Below are 16,763 nucleotides of genomic sequence, written 5' to 3' on the forward strand. Positions count from 1 at the left end.
TCAGCCCTTTTATGTTCTGTGATGAGGTGATTCAGTCCAAGACAAGACTATCATAAAGGCAGGAATTGGAATGAGGGCAAACGCATCTGTATATCTTTCCTTTCCTTCTTAATAGAGATATTTAGAGACCCTACTTCTGCCATTGGTGACGAAATTGACACCTTGGTCTCAATATGGACAGCCACACAGCGAATTAACAACTTTAATACTTAAATTATTATGTCTGAAAATGTTATTCAAGTTTTGCAGACAACTGTTGCCCACTAGGCTTTCCTTTTTATCCTGGTCACAGGCTCTTTGCAAAACATAGTCAAATGATACGGTACTCTAAACATTAGCGAGACCTCATTGCTCTACTGTTATACGTAGCAAAGAACATAAAGCCTGCACGGTGCGAGACGCAGGGAAGAGGTTAAAAACTGACCTGTCTGCAGGTTTCGCAGGGTCCGCGGTGACAGCGCTGGGAGCACTTGTGTATTCCACACTCCAGAACTCGGTCACAGTTATCCCCACATGTAGGGACATCTTCGGTACACGGCAAAGTGTATTCTGCATCAGAAAAACAAAATATCATATCATCTGTATATGTTAACAAAGGTGGCATCCAAAGGATCAGCTTTAATCAGCTCAGTAACTTCACATGAACTTCTTTTTCTTATGTAGCCAGCAAACTAAGTAAACAGAGATGGCCATTGCTGATGGACACCCCTTTCCTTACCTCCCTGCTGGAAGTATAGTGAATACATACACACACACACACACACACACACACGAGACTTCAGTTAAAGAGTAAAGACTTGTATTTACACTTAAAACCAAAAGCCTCCGCAAGATCTTGTCAGAGGTCTTCAATAATAAGACCAGCATACTTTTCAGACACAAAAGGCTTCTGTAAAATCAGAGACTGTCTCATCACTTGAAGACCTTAGATAAGGCAGTAGCTGTTAGCACCAGCCAGTAAGTAGACGGGGGCTTTTCAGAAATACTCTCAAGAAAACATTTTTCATTTAGGCAAGGTTTGCACAGAAAAGAGTGTTGAATGTCGTCATACAATATCATACAAATTTCACATTCTTAAGGTCATTGAAGAAAAACCTTGAATGCCTAATCCAAATATGTGAAAAGGTAAACTTACTTGATTTTCCACAGGGACACAAGCGATTCCCTGACCGAGGGCACTGTCCACACGATCCAGCGTGGCAAACCTGCTCACAGGTGTGGTTACTACACGGTAATGTTTTACCGCAAACCTACAACGACAGTTTGCATTTGTAAATTAATATTAGACTTGGGGAGATACTTGAGCACACTTTGGAAAAATAGCGCGTGAGAGCTCAAAGAATTAAATGGAGTCTTTTAGTATTTAAGGAATATGTTACGGTAACTATACTTCCTCGTATGCAGTGTGGTGCATTTTAGAGCTTCCAGAAATAATGCATAGTTACAGCATGACATGCACAGGGTTATAAAACTCTCTCAATGAACTAGTTCAGTACTACATATCTAGGTTTCTGTTTGAAATCGGTTTAATAGTTATGCTTACTAGGGAGTGCAGTTAATATTTTGGTTAAGTGAGATAATAAATAAATAAAAAAGGGTATTATAATCGTGCAAATATATTTCCATGCTGGAACATACCTGGTCGCATTGCCAGGAGGGACTGGCGCAAAGCCTTTCGGTTGTCTTTCTTCCACAGAGACATTTCTGTTTGCTAACTCTTGGGCATGGCTGGCAGTCTCCTGCAACGAAAACACAAGAAAACTTACCCCTCGCAATTATACATCCCATTGCCGAGTCTACTAAACTAAACCCCAAGTGCTTTGCGGGACGATGTTGAGGACACCTACCCTAGTATGCTCAGCACTTTACTATAGGTGATGCTATTCTACATCCTGCGGTTCCCTGGGCAAAGATCTCAAAAACCTACTAACGTAAACCAAGCAAACAAAAATCATATAGAATGTTTTAGCATATTTGAAAGTTCATTGCCGTTTGTAAATAACAGGAACGTCTAGCAAATGGCAAATCAGAAACAAAGGCACAAAGTGAACGGGAAGGACACGGGAGACCGCAGAGTATTTAGAGGCCATCATATACAGTAATATGGATACAAAAACGTACCATGTTGGCCGTGGAAAGAAAAAGAGCCAGGTAAAGATGCTATCCTTATTGGTTAACTCTATTAAATAGTAAGCTTTTGAGACTACTTGGGTCTCTTCTCCAGACTCATTTTTATGCTTTACATAATTCCAATTAAAGCTCATTTTGCAACGATACTGTAGACGGTGGTGATCATTTCTGTCCCCTGTTCAGAGAGAAGGGCATGGCCATACAACACACATATACAGACATAACTACACACCAAGGCTCGACAACCTTTAACTATGATAGCACAGCATACAATACGTAGGTACAATTTATCATTTTACAGTTGGAATAACATGTTACCTTTGTGACAGGGGTTTTCACACCTATGTTGACCGCAGAGGAGCATCCTTCCACATGGCTGTTGGCAAGACCATTCTTTGGTGCTGCATCTGCGAGGAACTGGCTTTGCCTTCTTACAAAAACACGTTGTAGAAACCATTTTGGGGCAGGGAGGACACGGACCTTTGTAACATTGAGGAGGAAGACATTAATCAGAGTTAAAATTAGCTAATAAAGGAAATGAAGCAAAAACAAAGTGAAAAAGATGAAGAGGTACTTCTACTTAAAACAGAGTCCATCTATAAAGGACTTGCAAAGTTGATGTGTTTTAAGCAGGGAAAATGTGAGCGACTTTGACAAGGGCCAAATTGTGACGGCTAGACGACTGAATCAGAGCATCTTCAAAACTGCAGATCTTGTGCGGTGTTCCCGGTCTGCACCGGTCAGTACCTACCATAAGCGGTCTAAGGAAGTAAGAGCTGTGAACCGGCGACATGGTCATGGACGGCCAAGGCTCATTGATGGACGTGGGGGGTGAAGGCTGGCCCGTGTGGTCAAATCCAACAGACGAGCTACTGTATCTCAAATTTCTGAAAATATTAATGCCGGTTCTGATAGAAAGAAGTCGGAACACACAGTGCATCGCAGTTTGTTGCGTATGGTGCGGCGAAATCTCAGACCAGCCAGGTTTACTGTAAGAATCTGTCCTGTTATTATATTATTTATCGAATGTATTACACTATATGCTGTTTTTATTTTTTTGTTTCCGTTTTATGAGCCTGTTGGATACTGCGTATATTTTAGAAGGGTATTTATATATTGTTTCATTTAAATTTACTTACATTATTTTATTTTTATTTTATTTTTTGGGTGAGCAGACAATTTTTTGTTATTTTATTGTGATTATTCTTGGGACATTTGGGGGGTTTGTCCTTGTGTTTTTGCAGCACTATTCCACTATTAGGTGTTGGTATATATTGGTTGAAAGAGATTTTGCTTCACTTATTGTGAGTTCGGATTGATATAGGTGGTCATAATGTTATGGCTGATTTCATATTATATATATATATATATATATATATAAAAGCATAGGGTATTTCTGATGGATGCCTGCTCTCCCGAATAGTTTTGCCAAAATATAAAACATTATATTATAAGCGTTAGGTGCACCACCTGGTAGCTCAAGCTAAGAAGTAATTCAATAATCAATAGAATTGGTCACGTCAATGTGCATTATGAAGCATCTCTAACTACAGAGTATTTAGAGTGATCTCAACCTTGCGTCCCACTGGGCACGGCCCTTCGTAATTCATAGCAATATCAGGGAGCTGAAACGTTCAGCTTATCCAAAAACTCGGTTTAATAAATACACCTGAAAGAGGCCTCAAAAATTGTCACTAATTTTGTTCCACTCACTTCTGTACATTGATTTCTGTATAAATCGCTTTTTGGTTCATTACCTGGATGGCATAAAAGTAAACATTTGTGACCACAAGGCGGCTTAAATTCTCTTTCACAAACTTGGCCACACGAATGAGGGACGAGCCAGGGGTCTAACGGCGGGTCCTCCACTTTTCCGCAATAACAGTAATACCTATTGGGAGTCTCAGAACGCTTATATTCATACCGGCACTTGGGACTGAAAATATAAGGAAAGACCAAAAAAAATCAAGCACATAGAGAGATTGCAGAGATTCATCGGCATGCAGGCTGTATTACCCCAACACCTGGACAGGACAACTATAAGCTGGTTACAGCTGTTGGTGTCTACTTTCTGACAGATATAATCATTCAAGTCAATATCTATATACCTTTAATGGCTTCTGGCTTGATTTTTTGCGCTAAAAGACTTATATTTGGCATTTACGCCTTCTTTATAAAGCAAAGAAAAATACGTCAATTGAATGAGCGATTAATAAATCCAAGACAAAGGTTGAAAGAACTAGCGTATACTACATCAGTAAAGGGAGCATTCGAAATAAGGTCAATTTAGAAAAAGAAGCAGTTGTGACATACTGATGGAAAAATTCAATTTACTCAAGAAAAGGCAAATATATCACTGTAACAGTATCCACACTTACCAAGGCCAAGGATAATCTCTCTTTTCAAAGGCATCATCTGCAAGCGGAGAAGACGCAAGGAATATACTGTCCTTGGCCCACTTCTGGATGCACGGCATGTGAAAAATGCAGAAACAGCCACAGCAACTCCAGACCTACAAATGACCCATTCATAATCACAATGAAGCCGTTTATTCACAGGGATATGTCCTTAAATCACCGGATCATTAGGAGAGAGCAACAATGAAAACTAGGGAACAATAGGGTTTGGTAAAATTCTTTATAGGGGACAATTGAGAGGTAACCTTGGCCTATTTATATACAAATCCTGTAAAAACTGCACATTGAGCAAAGGGAAAACCCATCTTCATCAATACGCAACATATCGGAAACAAGGAACATTACTCACCGCTTGATTCCTCTTGACTGAAGCAATGCAAATCAAGCACGTTAGGGCTCCTGTCTGAAAGGCCTCATTCATATACTGCTTGGTGCGTGCTAATTCACTCGCATCCCCATCTTGAACGGGACAGAGAAAAAAAAATGTTACCATGTTAACTACTATGATCTTCTTTTGGTGAAAATTGTAAAATAAATGTATTGTATTTAAAAGTAGTTTAAAACTTTCTGCATGTTGCTCATCTTAAAAGGAAACTCCAAGCAAACGGAGAGCCCAAAAGTAACCCATTTAACCCCTTGAGGACCAGTATACCATACTTTGTATGTTGTGTTAAAATTGGCATTGCAGGTCAACAAGACCCAACATAGTCTTGCAAGCAATGTTTTCAATGTTCAAGAAGAAAAAGAAATGCAAAAAGAGAAATACAGAAAAAAATGTAAAAGGTTATACGAGTGTAGGATAGCCCTGGTCCTTATGGTTTTGAAAATGAAGCAGTTTGCGGAAGTTAACGGTGAATTTGCCAAGCGCTCACACTACGTACGCCAATGTGTTTCAGCTCCAAAATGTAACTAGCTTGAGCTGAGAAACTCAGAGACGAGTGAACTTTTGGTGATGAAAGTCTTTCAGAAGGGACGATTACAATCCTAGGGAATTTTATTTATAATGGATCTTCACGCAATACTTTGCCCAAAAAATGTTCCGCTAAAAATAAACAAGGGTGTACTTAACTGAGTTTTTAAATACATCAACACCTTCAGGCATGCCTCCTCATAAATTATGTTTGAAAGATGGTGCAATAAAAACCTTGCACATAAATATGAATTTAAAGCATTGCTTAGGGAACAGGTAAACAGAAAAGATGTAGTCCTGCAGCAGCTGGACCCCCCTGATCTATGCGGAGGTTCTAGCTGGCAAAGGAAAAGCTGTTTTATTCCCTCGATTGATTTGGCCCATCAGATTTTCCTTTCATTTTGAAATGAAGGCAATTTCTATTAGCGCTATATAAAACAATAATAATAATTTCCAGTATGTTTAAGTTTGGCAATGAGAAAAAACAAAGGTCGTGGTGAGTCAGTTTTCCTGGAGCTACAGCTGAAAAATCTTCATACTTTCTCTCAGGGTCACTCAGGATCCTCAACTAAAACAGTTTATACCCCAAATGTTTCCGAAAAAAGAGATTTTTAATAATTATCATCCCATTTGCTGCGTCCACAAATTTGTTAACTACAGCAATCACCCCAGTGCTTTCCTACCTGTTTGATTTGTGTAGGTTGTAAATGTTAAAGTCAGTATCTCCTTTTGTTTTCCTTCTGTATCTTCATCTCCGTCTTCATCATCTGAAGAACTATAGTGATCCTCTGCAAGCTTCCTAACCATCGCCTGGTTAGCTTTCTGGATTTCCTCAAATTTCTTTTTATTTGTCTCAGCTACAATACAAATAAAAAAAACACATTCTTAATTATTACGAGGCAGTGATTCAAATCACTCTACGAACACACACAAACACATCTACAAAACGCCAAGTGCAGTTTATTAAAGTATTACAATTGTATTATAAACCTAATGGTGCTTTCAAACATCTTTGTGCCAAACGGTAAAAAAAAAATAGGCGTACGATAAAAGTTACTGGCCCTTTTTTAAGGCACAGCTCAGCAAAGCGTTAAAGTTAACTTTAATTAGATTAAAATGTTTTAAAAAAATGTCGATTGTGCCCAGTTAGCACTCCGCACAAGAAATGCACCACAGTTGCACTTAAAAATATCGCCTATTACTCCTATGTTATATGTAAATGGGAAGCATTATTTCAGGGAATTATCCTATTCCTAGCATATTGATCCAGCACATGTAATATTCCAACATAACTGCATTGGCATCTCTCTATAACAAGACAGACTTGGGTAACTTGGTGAGTAACGCACCGTTTGCAAACAGAAGAGCTCGTTAATGGTTTTTAAAGCTAAATTAGCAAAACTGTAATAATTGATTGATAACCAGTGTCACACACCCTAGGGGTCATTTTACTGGCATTTTGCCCTTACGTCCATGAGCCAATTTTACTGCCATTATACCGCGATTAGCACTTCAGCCTAAACAAGTACATACCGTGCATTGTTGGAAAGGTCAGGTAATCAAAAAATGATACAGGACCTGCGGTCAGTGACACTGTTGGTTATAGTAGTGCGGATACTGTGTTGATTTGGCCCCTCAGAAGGTGATTTGCCAATCATTTTTAAACAAAGGGAATTTCCATTACGTTTAAGTTTTGGAATGATCAGGGACAGACTAAGTAAGGTTGGAATATATTTGTCCCGGCCCGTATTTAGTCCGGGACAATTGTAGGCCAGCTGAAAAGGCAGCCACAGTGAAAATTCTTCATACTCTCACTCAGGGCAGCTCGGTGCCCTCAACTAAAAGAGCATATACCCTAAATTTCACTATCTAGCAGATTCTGTCCCCTTGTTGGTACAAGCAAGCCCTCTGTATGAATTTATTATTTTTTTTTTTTATGAGAAGTGTATTTAGCAAGCTTTTATCAAATAAACCAACCCACCCATTATATTGAGACATAGATCCCAAGTTTATTTTAGAAAAATTCCAATTCAGCATTTATGTGGAGGTGAATGGATCATACCAAGTTGAATGTCTTCTATATACAAGATAAAGTGCCCAATAAACAAAAGGCAGGAGGAATGGAGCACGCCATAAAATCATCTGGACATATTTCATGGTGACGAATATAGTTTATTGACGTAATAAAGTATATCGTGCGTTATTTACCATTGGTTTCACTTTTCATATCCTGAGCACCGAATGGCTTAGCAGCTGAAGCATATGAGGAATTTCCTCTTCCAGCACCAAGCCTGTTGGCACTGTTTCCGTCGGACTGGACTCCTCTCGGGAATGGTACATTTCTTCCAGTTGCTGGTACTTGACCCGGAGCCTGGGAAGGGCCATTGACAGATGTGCCACGGCCTCTGGCTCTGCCTCTGCCACCTTGACGCCAGGGAGCCTCCATTCCTTTCAACGGTGAAGCTTAGCAGAACCTGTAAAACACATATATGTTTATATAAAATAAAACATGTCAATAGTTCCTAATAGTTCCTTTCCAGTAACGCACAAGACACTTTATGCTGCCTGTGCCCACATGGTGTGCTCACATTAATACACACTCTTTATTGAGTAGGCAGCTTGGGGCATTAGACTGTCCCTCTGGCAGGTTGCTCCTGGAGGGGCCCAGCTGGCCCTACCTAATGCATACTTCAATGAGCGAGGAGACTTTGAAGAAATCTTGCTGATTTATCTATGCGTTATAAATGACCAGCCTCTCTGGTCAGCTCTTCCTTTAGTGAATAGACCCCATGAAGTCATATCATGCATTCCCTCAATATGACTGTCTCTTTAGACACTTTCTAACAGTACCCCAGTATTTACAGTGGTCTATTCAATAAGGGAGAGTTTACAGGAGAGTTGTGTCTCAGCTTCTATTAATTTGAATGCTCGTCTGCTGCAGGAAGAGCTTACCTGGCCCTGTGTAATGTATAGTTAAATAAGTGGTCGTATGCATTATACAGGGCTGGTTCAACCGTTCTAGTTGGAGAAACCTTCTGGTATTGGACCTCCATAATGAAAAGTGAAGCGAGAGAATTTAAACCCCAACTCTGCTGACAACTCTCCTGTTAGTGAATAGAGCCCCTTGTTAAACACTAGGCACAGTTGCTTCTATCCAACCCGCTTCAACTTGGATGGATGATGACGGGGGGCCCAAGCCCATCCCAACAATCAACAAACCTGAAAGATGTACCATAACTTAGAGGGGGTAAAACACACCCTCTTACCCTTAAAAAACCCAACAGCATATACGGTACATTAAACATATTAATGTAAGTATGTATCTGTACCTTTAATACACTTTCACAAGTATCTATGAACCTTGCGTTTGCTCATGGATATGCAACATCACATTAAACAAAATAAGCAGGCGCTTATTAAAAAAATGTTATGAGAACAAGCGCATCCTTTAGAAAATATTAAAATATGAAAAATTTAAAAATATATATTTTTTTTGCATTTTGAGTTTGTAGTAATTTCACTGAAGATCCTTTCAGACCATTCTTCGGGCCATCATGCGCTCCTTGCAAACTGATCACAAAAAGCTCATCCATTCAAAGATGAGCTCTTTAAACATCAATAAAAGAACCGCCCGCAATGGCGAAAGAACGAAAGTGCCTGCCATACGTGTCCGGCATCAATTGGGGAGAATTAGCCATGTTTACATAAACAATAATTACACACAGGGAGATCAAAAAAATATAATAATTACGACAGAACGACATCACTGTATAATTTAACATAATAAAATAGGATATTAAGCATTTTTATTACAGCAAATACTATACAAAATCAGCCATGCAATACGTTTAATATTGTGTGTGAAAGCTCCTACTAAGGGCTTCGTTTATTTTAACGTGAAAGCCCATAATCTTTTCATAAAGTCACGGAAGACCGTATCGTTACCTGTCACCGCTCAGTCCATCGTTATCAGGCCCCTCAAATAGACCGGTTGGTTACCCGCCGCGGCCTCTCAAGCACACATGCCGCTCAAGCAGCCCCGCAAACTACATCTCCCAGAATGCACCACGCAGCAGCCGCTCAATCAGGTAACAGGCTTGTCACTTCCGAGAGGACTACAACACCCGGCAGCCTGTGCGGCAATCGTCTCTTAGGTTGCGCCGACGTGTCAGTATTCTGCTTTATGTCTGTGTTTCGATAAACTGTGAGGTGTAATCTCTGTCAGAAACGTCTGATGACAATCATTACATTAGTTTCGACCTACTGGTTTAAGTAAGTTTGCTAGTGAACTTGAATTTATATATATATATATATATATATATATATATATATATAATAAAAATCACTATACTATTGAAATTTGCTCTAATGCGTGGATTGGATAGTAGAACTCAAGGGAGAATGTAAAAAAACTAAAACTCTCCCATCAGCTTTCTGTTTAGTGAATAAACCCTTATTTTTGACACAGTTTTTGGATCAGGAGATAGGTAATCTATGGGCCAGGTCATTGTCTGTGTTTTTTTTTTTGCCTGCCATCTAGTCTGCCGATTTTTCCTGATGTAAGACTCGGGGCTTAACCCGTTAAGGACAGAGCTGTTTTTTTATTTTTTGTACCCTTTGTGACAATGGCTGTTTTAACATTTTTGTGAGTTTTCTTTTTTTTTTGAGAATAAGAAGGGCTTTCTTTAGATACCATTATTTTGATCGAATTTACTATAGAAAAAAATATATGAAATATGTTGAAAAGTTGAAAAAAGCATTCATTTGGGACATCTTTGAAGCCAGTCAGTTCAATTTACCCCCCTCAAACCACATAACCCAAGGGTATTAAAAAAAGTAAGGGAAAACTCCACAGCCCCATTACAGCCATAACATCAATAAGACCATCCTCTCAATTGTTTACCCATCATTCATTAACCCCTTAACGACAAAGCCTGTACATGTACGGGCTTGCGGTGCAATGCAATAACGACAAAGCCCGTACATGTATGTTAAACAGCTGCATCACCGCAAATCAGCATTTTCGCCGCGATTGGCGGCTTTGCAGCATCCACGGAAGCCTCACAAGTGAGGCTGACCGTGGATCTGGGGAGGAAAGCCCTCCCCACAAAAAAAATGGGCGCCGCTGCACCGATCATCAAAGATGCCGGCTAAAACAGCTTAGGAAGCGATCGGCAATCGCTTCCTAAGCATAATTGGTGTTGCTGACATCCCTCAATATCGAGGCATGTAGCAACACAATCCCCCTACCCCGATCACCTTGTGATTGCTCTGAAAAATGAATGAGTTCACAGAGGGTCTATCCAGACCCTCTTGAGAACTCTCGAGCTCCTCCTGCAGGTTGAATGCACATGTAACATGTAAAAATAATTCCCCACTGTCACCAAAAAAGTGTGGTAAATTGAATTGGCCGGTTTCAAAGATGTTCCAAATATGGGACGTGGGCACAGAGTGACCAGATGTCTAAATGGCAAAAAAATACACACCTCAAAAATGTGGCCTTTTACTTCCCAAATAACCCAACAAACCCATGCATGTGGGGTATCACTGCGCTCAGGAGATGTTGCGGAACACATATTGGGGTGTTGTTTGGCAGTGACATATACCAGGAGCGGTAAATTCATACCTGAAGTACAACGTATGTGAAAAAAATACAAAAAAAGATTTACTACCATAAAGTTTGACAAAGGCTGGTGTTAGAACTAGTGCATGGAAAGGGTTAAAATACCAGCATTTAAAATACCTTGGGTTGTCTAATTTTCAAAAATATATGGTTTGATGGGGTAAATTGCATTGGCCGGCTTCAAAGATACCTGAAATAGCACATGGGGCAGAATGACCAGCGTTGGGGAAAAAATGGTTTTGAAATAGCAAAACGCTACTGGTACTTATTGCCCCATAATGTGCAGAAAAAAAGCAAAAAAAAAACAAAAACATTGGGTATTTCTAAACTCAGGACAAACATTTTTCATTAGTTTTTGCAGATGAGTAAAAGATTTATCAAAAAAAATCACCATATGTTATCATTTTTTTAATACTAAATTAGATGATATGATAAAAATAATGGTATCTAAAGAAAGCCCTGTTTGTCCTAAAAAACAATATATAATGTGTGTGGGTGCACCAAATCGTCGTTGGCCCTCCTCATTATCTGAGATTTGCACAAACACATAAAATAAAGTCTAGTAATCATAGTATACACAAAGCAGATCAAAGTTGATATAGTCCTATTCTTGTAATAGTTTATATCCACATTGAAGGCTTGTATGCTGCTTTACTGAACAGTAATTTTGTATTTTAGATTCGTCAAATTGCATACTTTACAATGTAATTTGGATGGATAATACTGTGTATAGTACTAATCATGTCGTATAGGTTTTAATCAAAGAAAACCTGTATTGGAGTTTGAAATTGCAAGAGTGAATGAAAATGATCCTGAACAAGTGTAAACATGTTAGGAAAAGTTTAAATACAAAGTGGAAAAGTGCAATGAGAGGTGTTAAAGTATCTTAGTCTAGAAATCCAAGCAAGCGTTTTCACACAGAATAGGAACAATAGAAACGTAACCCCTTCAGTCCCCTATGGACGTACCGATACGTCCAAAAAACACATTCCAAGAATCCTCTACCGGTACATCCTGCCCTCCTTGCAGCGGCAGGGACACATCCCTGCCACTGCACAGGAGATCAGGCTGTCGTTTGACAGCCTGGACTTCCCCCTGACAGCAGAAGCCAGCATCGCCGGCTTTCTGCTGCCCAATCTCATGTAACAGCTTCTAGCACGAAAGCCGGAAAAGTGTTAAATTTTTAAATGCAGATCGCACGATCGGGCTGGCCTTACCCGGCGCTCAGCAGTTAAGCTGTACGCACTGCGCAGAGCAGTGAGACAGAGGCCTCGCTCTCCCACCACAGGACTTCTTCAAGGTAAGTGAACTGCAAAGGGGAGGAAAGGGGGTAGATAGTGAGAGGGGGAGATAGTAAGAAACTGGGTAGCAAGAATATTGAAATAATGAGTGAGACTGAATTAATTAATATGTGGATGAATTCTGTGAATGAGTAAGAGAATGAATGAAATAATTTGTGGATGAATTGTGTGAATGAGTGAGAGAATGAATTAATGTGTGGATACATTTTGTGAATAAGTGAGAGAATTAATTAATGTGTGGGTGAATTGTATGAATGAGTGAGAGAATGAATGAATGCGGATGAATTGCTTGAATGATTGGTGAGAATACATTAATGGATATGTGTATCATGGATGTGATTTAGGAAAAGGCAAACATGGCACAAGCAGGGTGTTTGGGGAAAAAATGGCTCACGCTGGGCTGTTTGGGGACAAAGTTGTCTCCCTCTGGACTGTAATCTGTTTATGTAATCTGGGTGCTGGTCAGGGTTTATGTGTGGAATTTTGACGCCAGGGCTGGCCTTTGGGGTGTGCAACCTGTGATCTATGCCTGTAATTTAGGGGGTTTTATCTATACCTTTAATGCTGAGTTTTTATGTGATTTCCAGTTTATTTATACCTGCAAAGATGGGTTTGTGTGTTATTCTGTTGATCTGTATCTGCTATGCTATGTTTCTACACATTATTTATGTATACCTGCAAATACAGGGTTTGTATGTCTTATTCAGTTGATTTATACTTGCAGTGCTATTTCCATGTGTTGTTTATTTGATCTATACCCTCAGTGCTGCGTTTACATGTGATCTATACATGCAAAGCTGGATTTGTGTGTTATTCTGTGTGTTGATCTGTATCTGCTATGCTATGTTTCCATAAATTATTTATGTATACCTGCAAATATAGGGTTTGTGTGTTATTCTGTTGGTCTATACATGTAAGTGCTGTTTACATGTGTTGTTTATTTGATCTATACCTGAACTACAGGGTGTAAGTAAAAAAGAGATGTGGCTTAGTGAATGAGGGGACAAAGGGACTCTGGGGATCATTATGGGGGAGAGGGCCTCTCAATGTCACGGTGCAGTCAGAAGGAGGGAAGACTGCACTGACTCTAACAGTCAACCCCTGAAATGAAGTCAGCGTGGCAAATATTTTTTTTTGGTGTGGGAGCGGAGGGAGTGATTGCATGCTAGGGAGCGTGGAGGGGGGCCCAAGGAAATGCTTGCCTAGGGTCCTATTTTTCAATATTTAAAAAAAAAAATTGTTACAAAGATTAGCTGTTTTTTCCTGATATTTATTGTATTAAACTTACATTATTTTTACCAGTGTTTCAAGTTATATATTATTGTACTTGTTTGCTAAAAAAGATGGGGAGAAAGTGGGGTAGGGGATAGTGAGGAAAGAAGTATCTGATGGGGAGAAAGAAGGGAGTATCTGATGGGGAAAAAGGCTATCCCCCCAGATTTTTAAGTTTTCCCACGCCCATGGTCACATCCTTCCTTCCCAAGAAGTGTGTCCCCTCAACCTCGAATAGATTTTAAACATGCATGATTTTGTCTCATTCTGTATCAGTGTCTTATGTTTTGCTTTTATAATTTTTAACATTAATTTTGTATTTGTTGTGTCTATAAATAAACTGGAAACCCTTGATATAACTTTCTTTCTGAGTGAAAATCTAGTATGATTATATATTATAGATCATAATTTTTCAGATTGCTATGTCACACATACCTACATTAAATAACATTATTTAGCCCACACAACCATAAAATAATTCAACAAGCAATATATACAATTTGTGCAAAATACTATTGGGAGGACGAAATAGAAAACACATGTTTATTCATGTAGAAAAAGCAAGATATCTGCTACTGCTAAATAATAACAATTTACAGTTTGGATTTCGTGAATAAAATCTGATTTAGGATTTATGACATTGGAGAACTTTGTAATTAATGACAATGCAATTTACATATTTCTGCAAATGGAACATTCGACCAAGTACTACACAATCATTTGTGTTTAACATAAAATCAATATTGAGACTAAGCACTAGAAAATTATAAACCTGTAGATTCATGAAGGTTAGGATCTTGGAATTTTGATGTTTCCAAGGGTAAATCCTGGAGTAGACAGGTTATCCTATGCCCTAAAGGTAATTTGGGACTGGGAAGGGTAAGTAAGGTAAGGGTTCCAGAACTCAAGTAATTACCCATGTTTTTTCGTAATCACTTTTTCAGTTTCTTCCTCTCCTAGAGCTAACAGATCTTTATTGGAACTTGGGAGATGTAAATGTTCGTCATCTCCCCGGCAGCTCAAACAAGGGTGGCAAACTTTTTAGGGGTGTGTGGAAGGTCCTGTTAACTCTTTTGATACAATGTATTTCTAAGTTCGTATATACTAGACGGAATCTTAAAGCTTGGCATTCTCATAGTTTTTACAACACTTACGTATTGCACTTATGTACAAAACCTAACTTTTTTACTCAAACATTAACTCTGTATGTGCCAGTATGAATAAGCTGAAACCCCAATAAATGCTATGTCCTTTTAGAAGTGAAAGATATATTTCACACGTACTGATTTGCCTCCTCTTTGTGTATTAAATACCAACGGCCAAGGTTCTTATTTTCCTTTCCAACTTCTGATAACAAATATATCTCTTACTCAATAACCAAGTTTAGCCTCAAATCTAAACCTCGAAAGAATCCACTATTTTAGATGATTGTAATGTACTGCGATGCTAAACCAGAATTCTCACTTGTGTCTGACATAGCTAAAATGGTCAGAGGGCACTTCGGAGATGATGTTCATGGAAAAATGGGTTAATTCACTAAAGAGCTAGTTGGTAGGGGAGTTGGCAAGAGAGTTGTGGTTTCAACTCCATAACTTCACTATACATTATGGAGAGCCAAAAGCTTGCCTGGCCCTGTATAATGTATAGTTAAATCTCTCTTTACATGTTGGATTATGCATTATACAGGGCCAATTAGCCCTTCATGCTGGATAAACTTGTTAGTGTTGGCCGTTTATAATGAATAGTGAAGTGGAAGAGGTAACAACAACAACTCTCCTGCAAACTATCCTTCCAACTCACTCTTGGTAAATAAACTCCAAAGTCGTATGTTCTATGAAAGTCCCACATGAGTTTTAATGGGGCAGTGTTAGATGTCGGGTGAAACAAATTGCGCATTTCTAAATCATAGCTTGCAGGCACATTTTGTGTGCAAGTATGTCTATCTTGCGAGGGGGGCAAATTTGGCAGGTATACAGGAACTAACCATTATCAGTGGCCTACTGTATGGACGTTGGGAAACATTCATAGCTGCGAATATGTAAAGATAAAAATATTTGGCTTTATGGAAGGGTATACTTTGTTCAAACTGTGTTACACAAAAAACAAGAACAAAATGATTAACAGATACATCTTGTATCTATTTATTATTTCACAATGTGGATAACAGACACTTCTGTTATAAATTCAAGTCTTTACTTTTTATTCTTGAAAAATTATTTTAAAAAATGACATTGCTCTACCATGAGTCATGTAACAGTCGTCAATATTCTCCTGACTTTTAGAATTAAAAGGGAGCGTTTATTTTAACATAAACATATACCTATTAAATATTCTTGCTATAACAACAGCAATGCGTGTTTTCTTATATTTTCAAAGAAATGACTTACATGTAATATGGGTAGAATAGGCTGACTTTTACATTATGGAAGACCCCCTTATTAGACTCGAGCTTCCACCTTCACTCGCAGATGACGTCACAATTAAATTTTTAGACAGTCTCATGTTGCCTTGCAAATGCCAATTAATTATAGCAATTCTGGATATATTGTGAATTTTTGTGTTCTAGCTATAGCGTTGGATAAAAAGGAAAAATGGGCAGACTAGATGGGCCGAATGGTTCTTATGCCATCAAATGTTTCTATGTTAGGCTGGTGGGGGTATAGGAAGTATGGGTATGATAATGTTGCAAAACATGCCAGATCAGCATTTATTATTTTTCTTTTCAAATACTGAATTCGTTATTGACTAATTGTATATCTCTAAGTAAGACGTTTAAAATCGAGTTTTATAAAATGTCCAGGATATCATTTTCAATCCTCTGTTCAATGCAGTAAAACACAATCAGTAATAAAAAAAAAACAACTGCATGATCCTTGTTGATTACTAGGTTGTTATGGAGATAATGTTAAATGCATTACATATTTATGTTGCTTATCAAATGATTAACCACCTTTCAGGTGTGAAACCCATAAGTAGTTGAAGCTTATTGTAACTACAACTACTAACACAGATAATGTTGCTTGATATAAGTGCAGCAGAGATATTGTTATATTGGTTCTTCTACAGTTCACACAAGCATCTTATCCAAGTGGCCAGTGGATGGTAAACAC

At 38.7% G+C, this 16,763-nt stretch overlaps 1 protein-coding gene across 1 annotated transcript in view; it reads right to left on the reverse strand.

Annotated features, from left to right (window-relative positions):
* Positions 1-9,533, reverse strand: part of NFXL1 (nuclear transcription factor, X-box binding like 1) — a 35,171-nt gene extending 25,638 nt beyond the window's left edge. The window contains exons 1-10 of the mRNA XM_053458427.1: positions 9,403-9,533; positions 7,666-7,931; positions 6,141-6,314; positions 4,897-5,006; positions 4,509-4,642; positions 3,888-4,066; positions 2,449-2,610; positions 1,639-1,739; positions 1,136-1,250; positions 425-549 (exon numbers count right to left, since the gene is read on the reverse strand). Of these exons, the coding sequence (XP_053314402.1) occupies positions 425-549; positions 1,136-1,250; positions 1,639-1,739; positions 2,449-2,610; positions 3,888-4,066; positions 4,509-4,642; positions 4,897-5,006; positions 6,141-6,314; positions 7,666-7,903 (1,338 nt within the window). The 5' untranslated portion in view covers positions 7,904-7,931; positions 9,403-9,533. The remainder of the gene's footprint in view (positions 1-424; positions 550-1,135; positions 1,251-1,638; positions 1,740-2,448; positions 2,611-3,887; positions 4,067-4,508; positions 4,643-4,896; positions 5,007-6,140; positions 6,315-7,665; positions 7,932-9,402) is intronic.
* Positions 9,534-16,763: the final 7,230 nt, after the last annotated feature.

Source organism: Spea bombifrons, chromosome 1, assembly GCF_027358695.1.
Source record: "Spea bombifrons isolate aSpeBom1 chromosome 1, aSpeBom1.2.pri, whole genome shotgun sequence".
In the NCBI taxonomy this organism is placed as follows: domain Eukaryota; kingdom Metazoa; phylum Chordata; class Amphibia; order Anura; family Pelobatidae; genus Spea; species Spea bombifrons.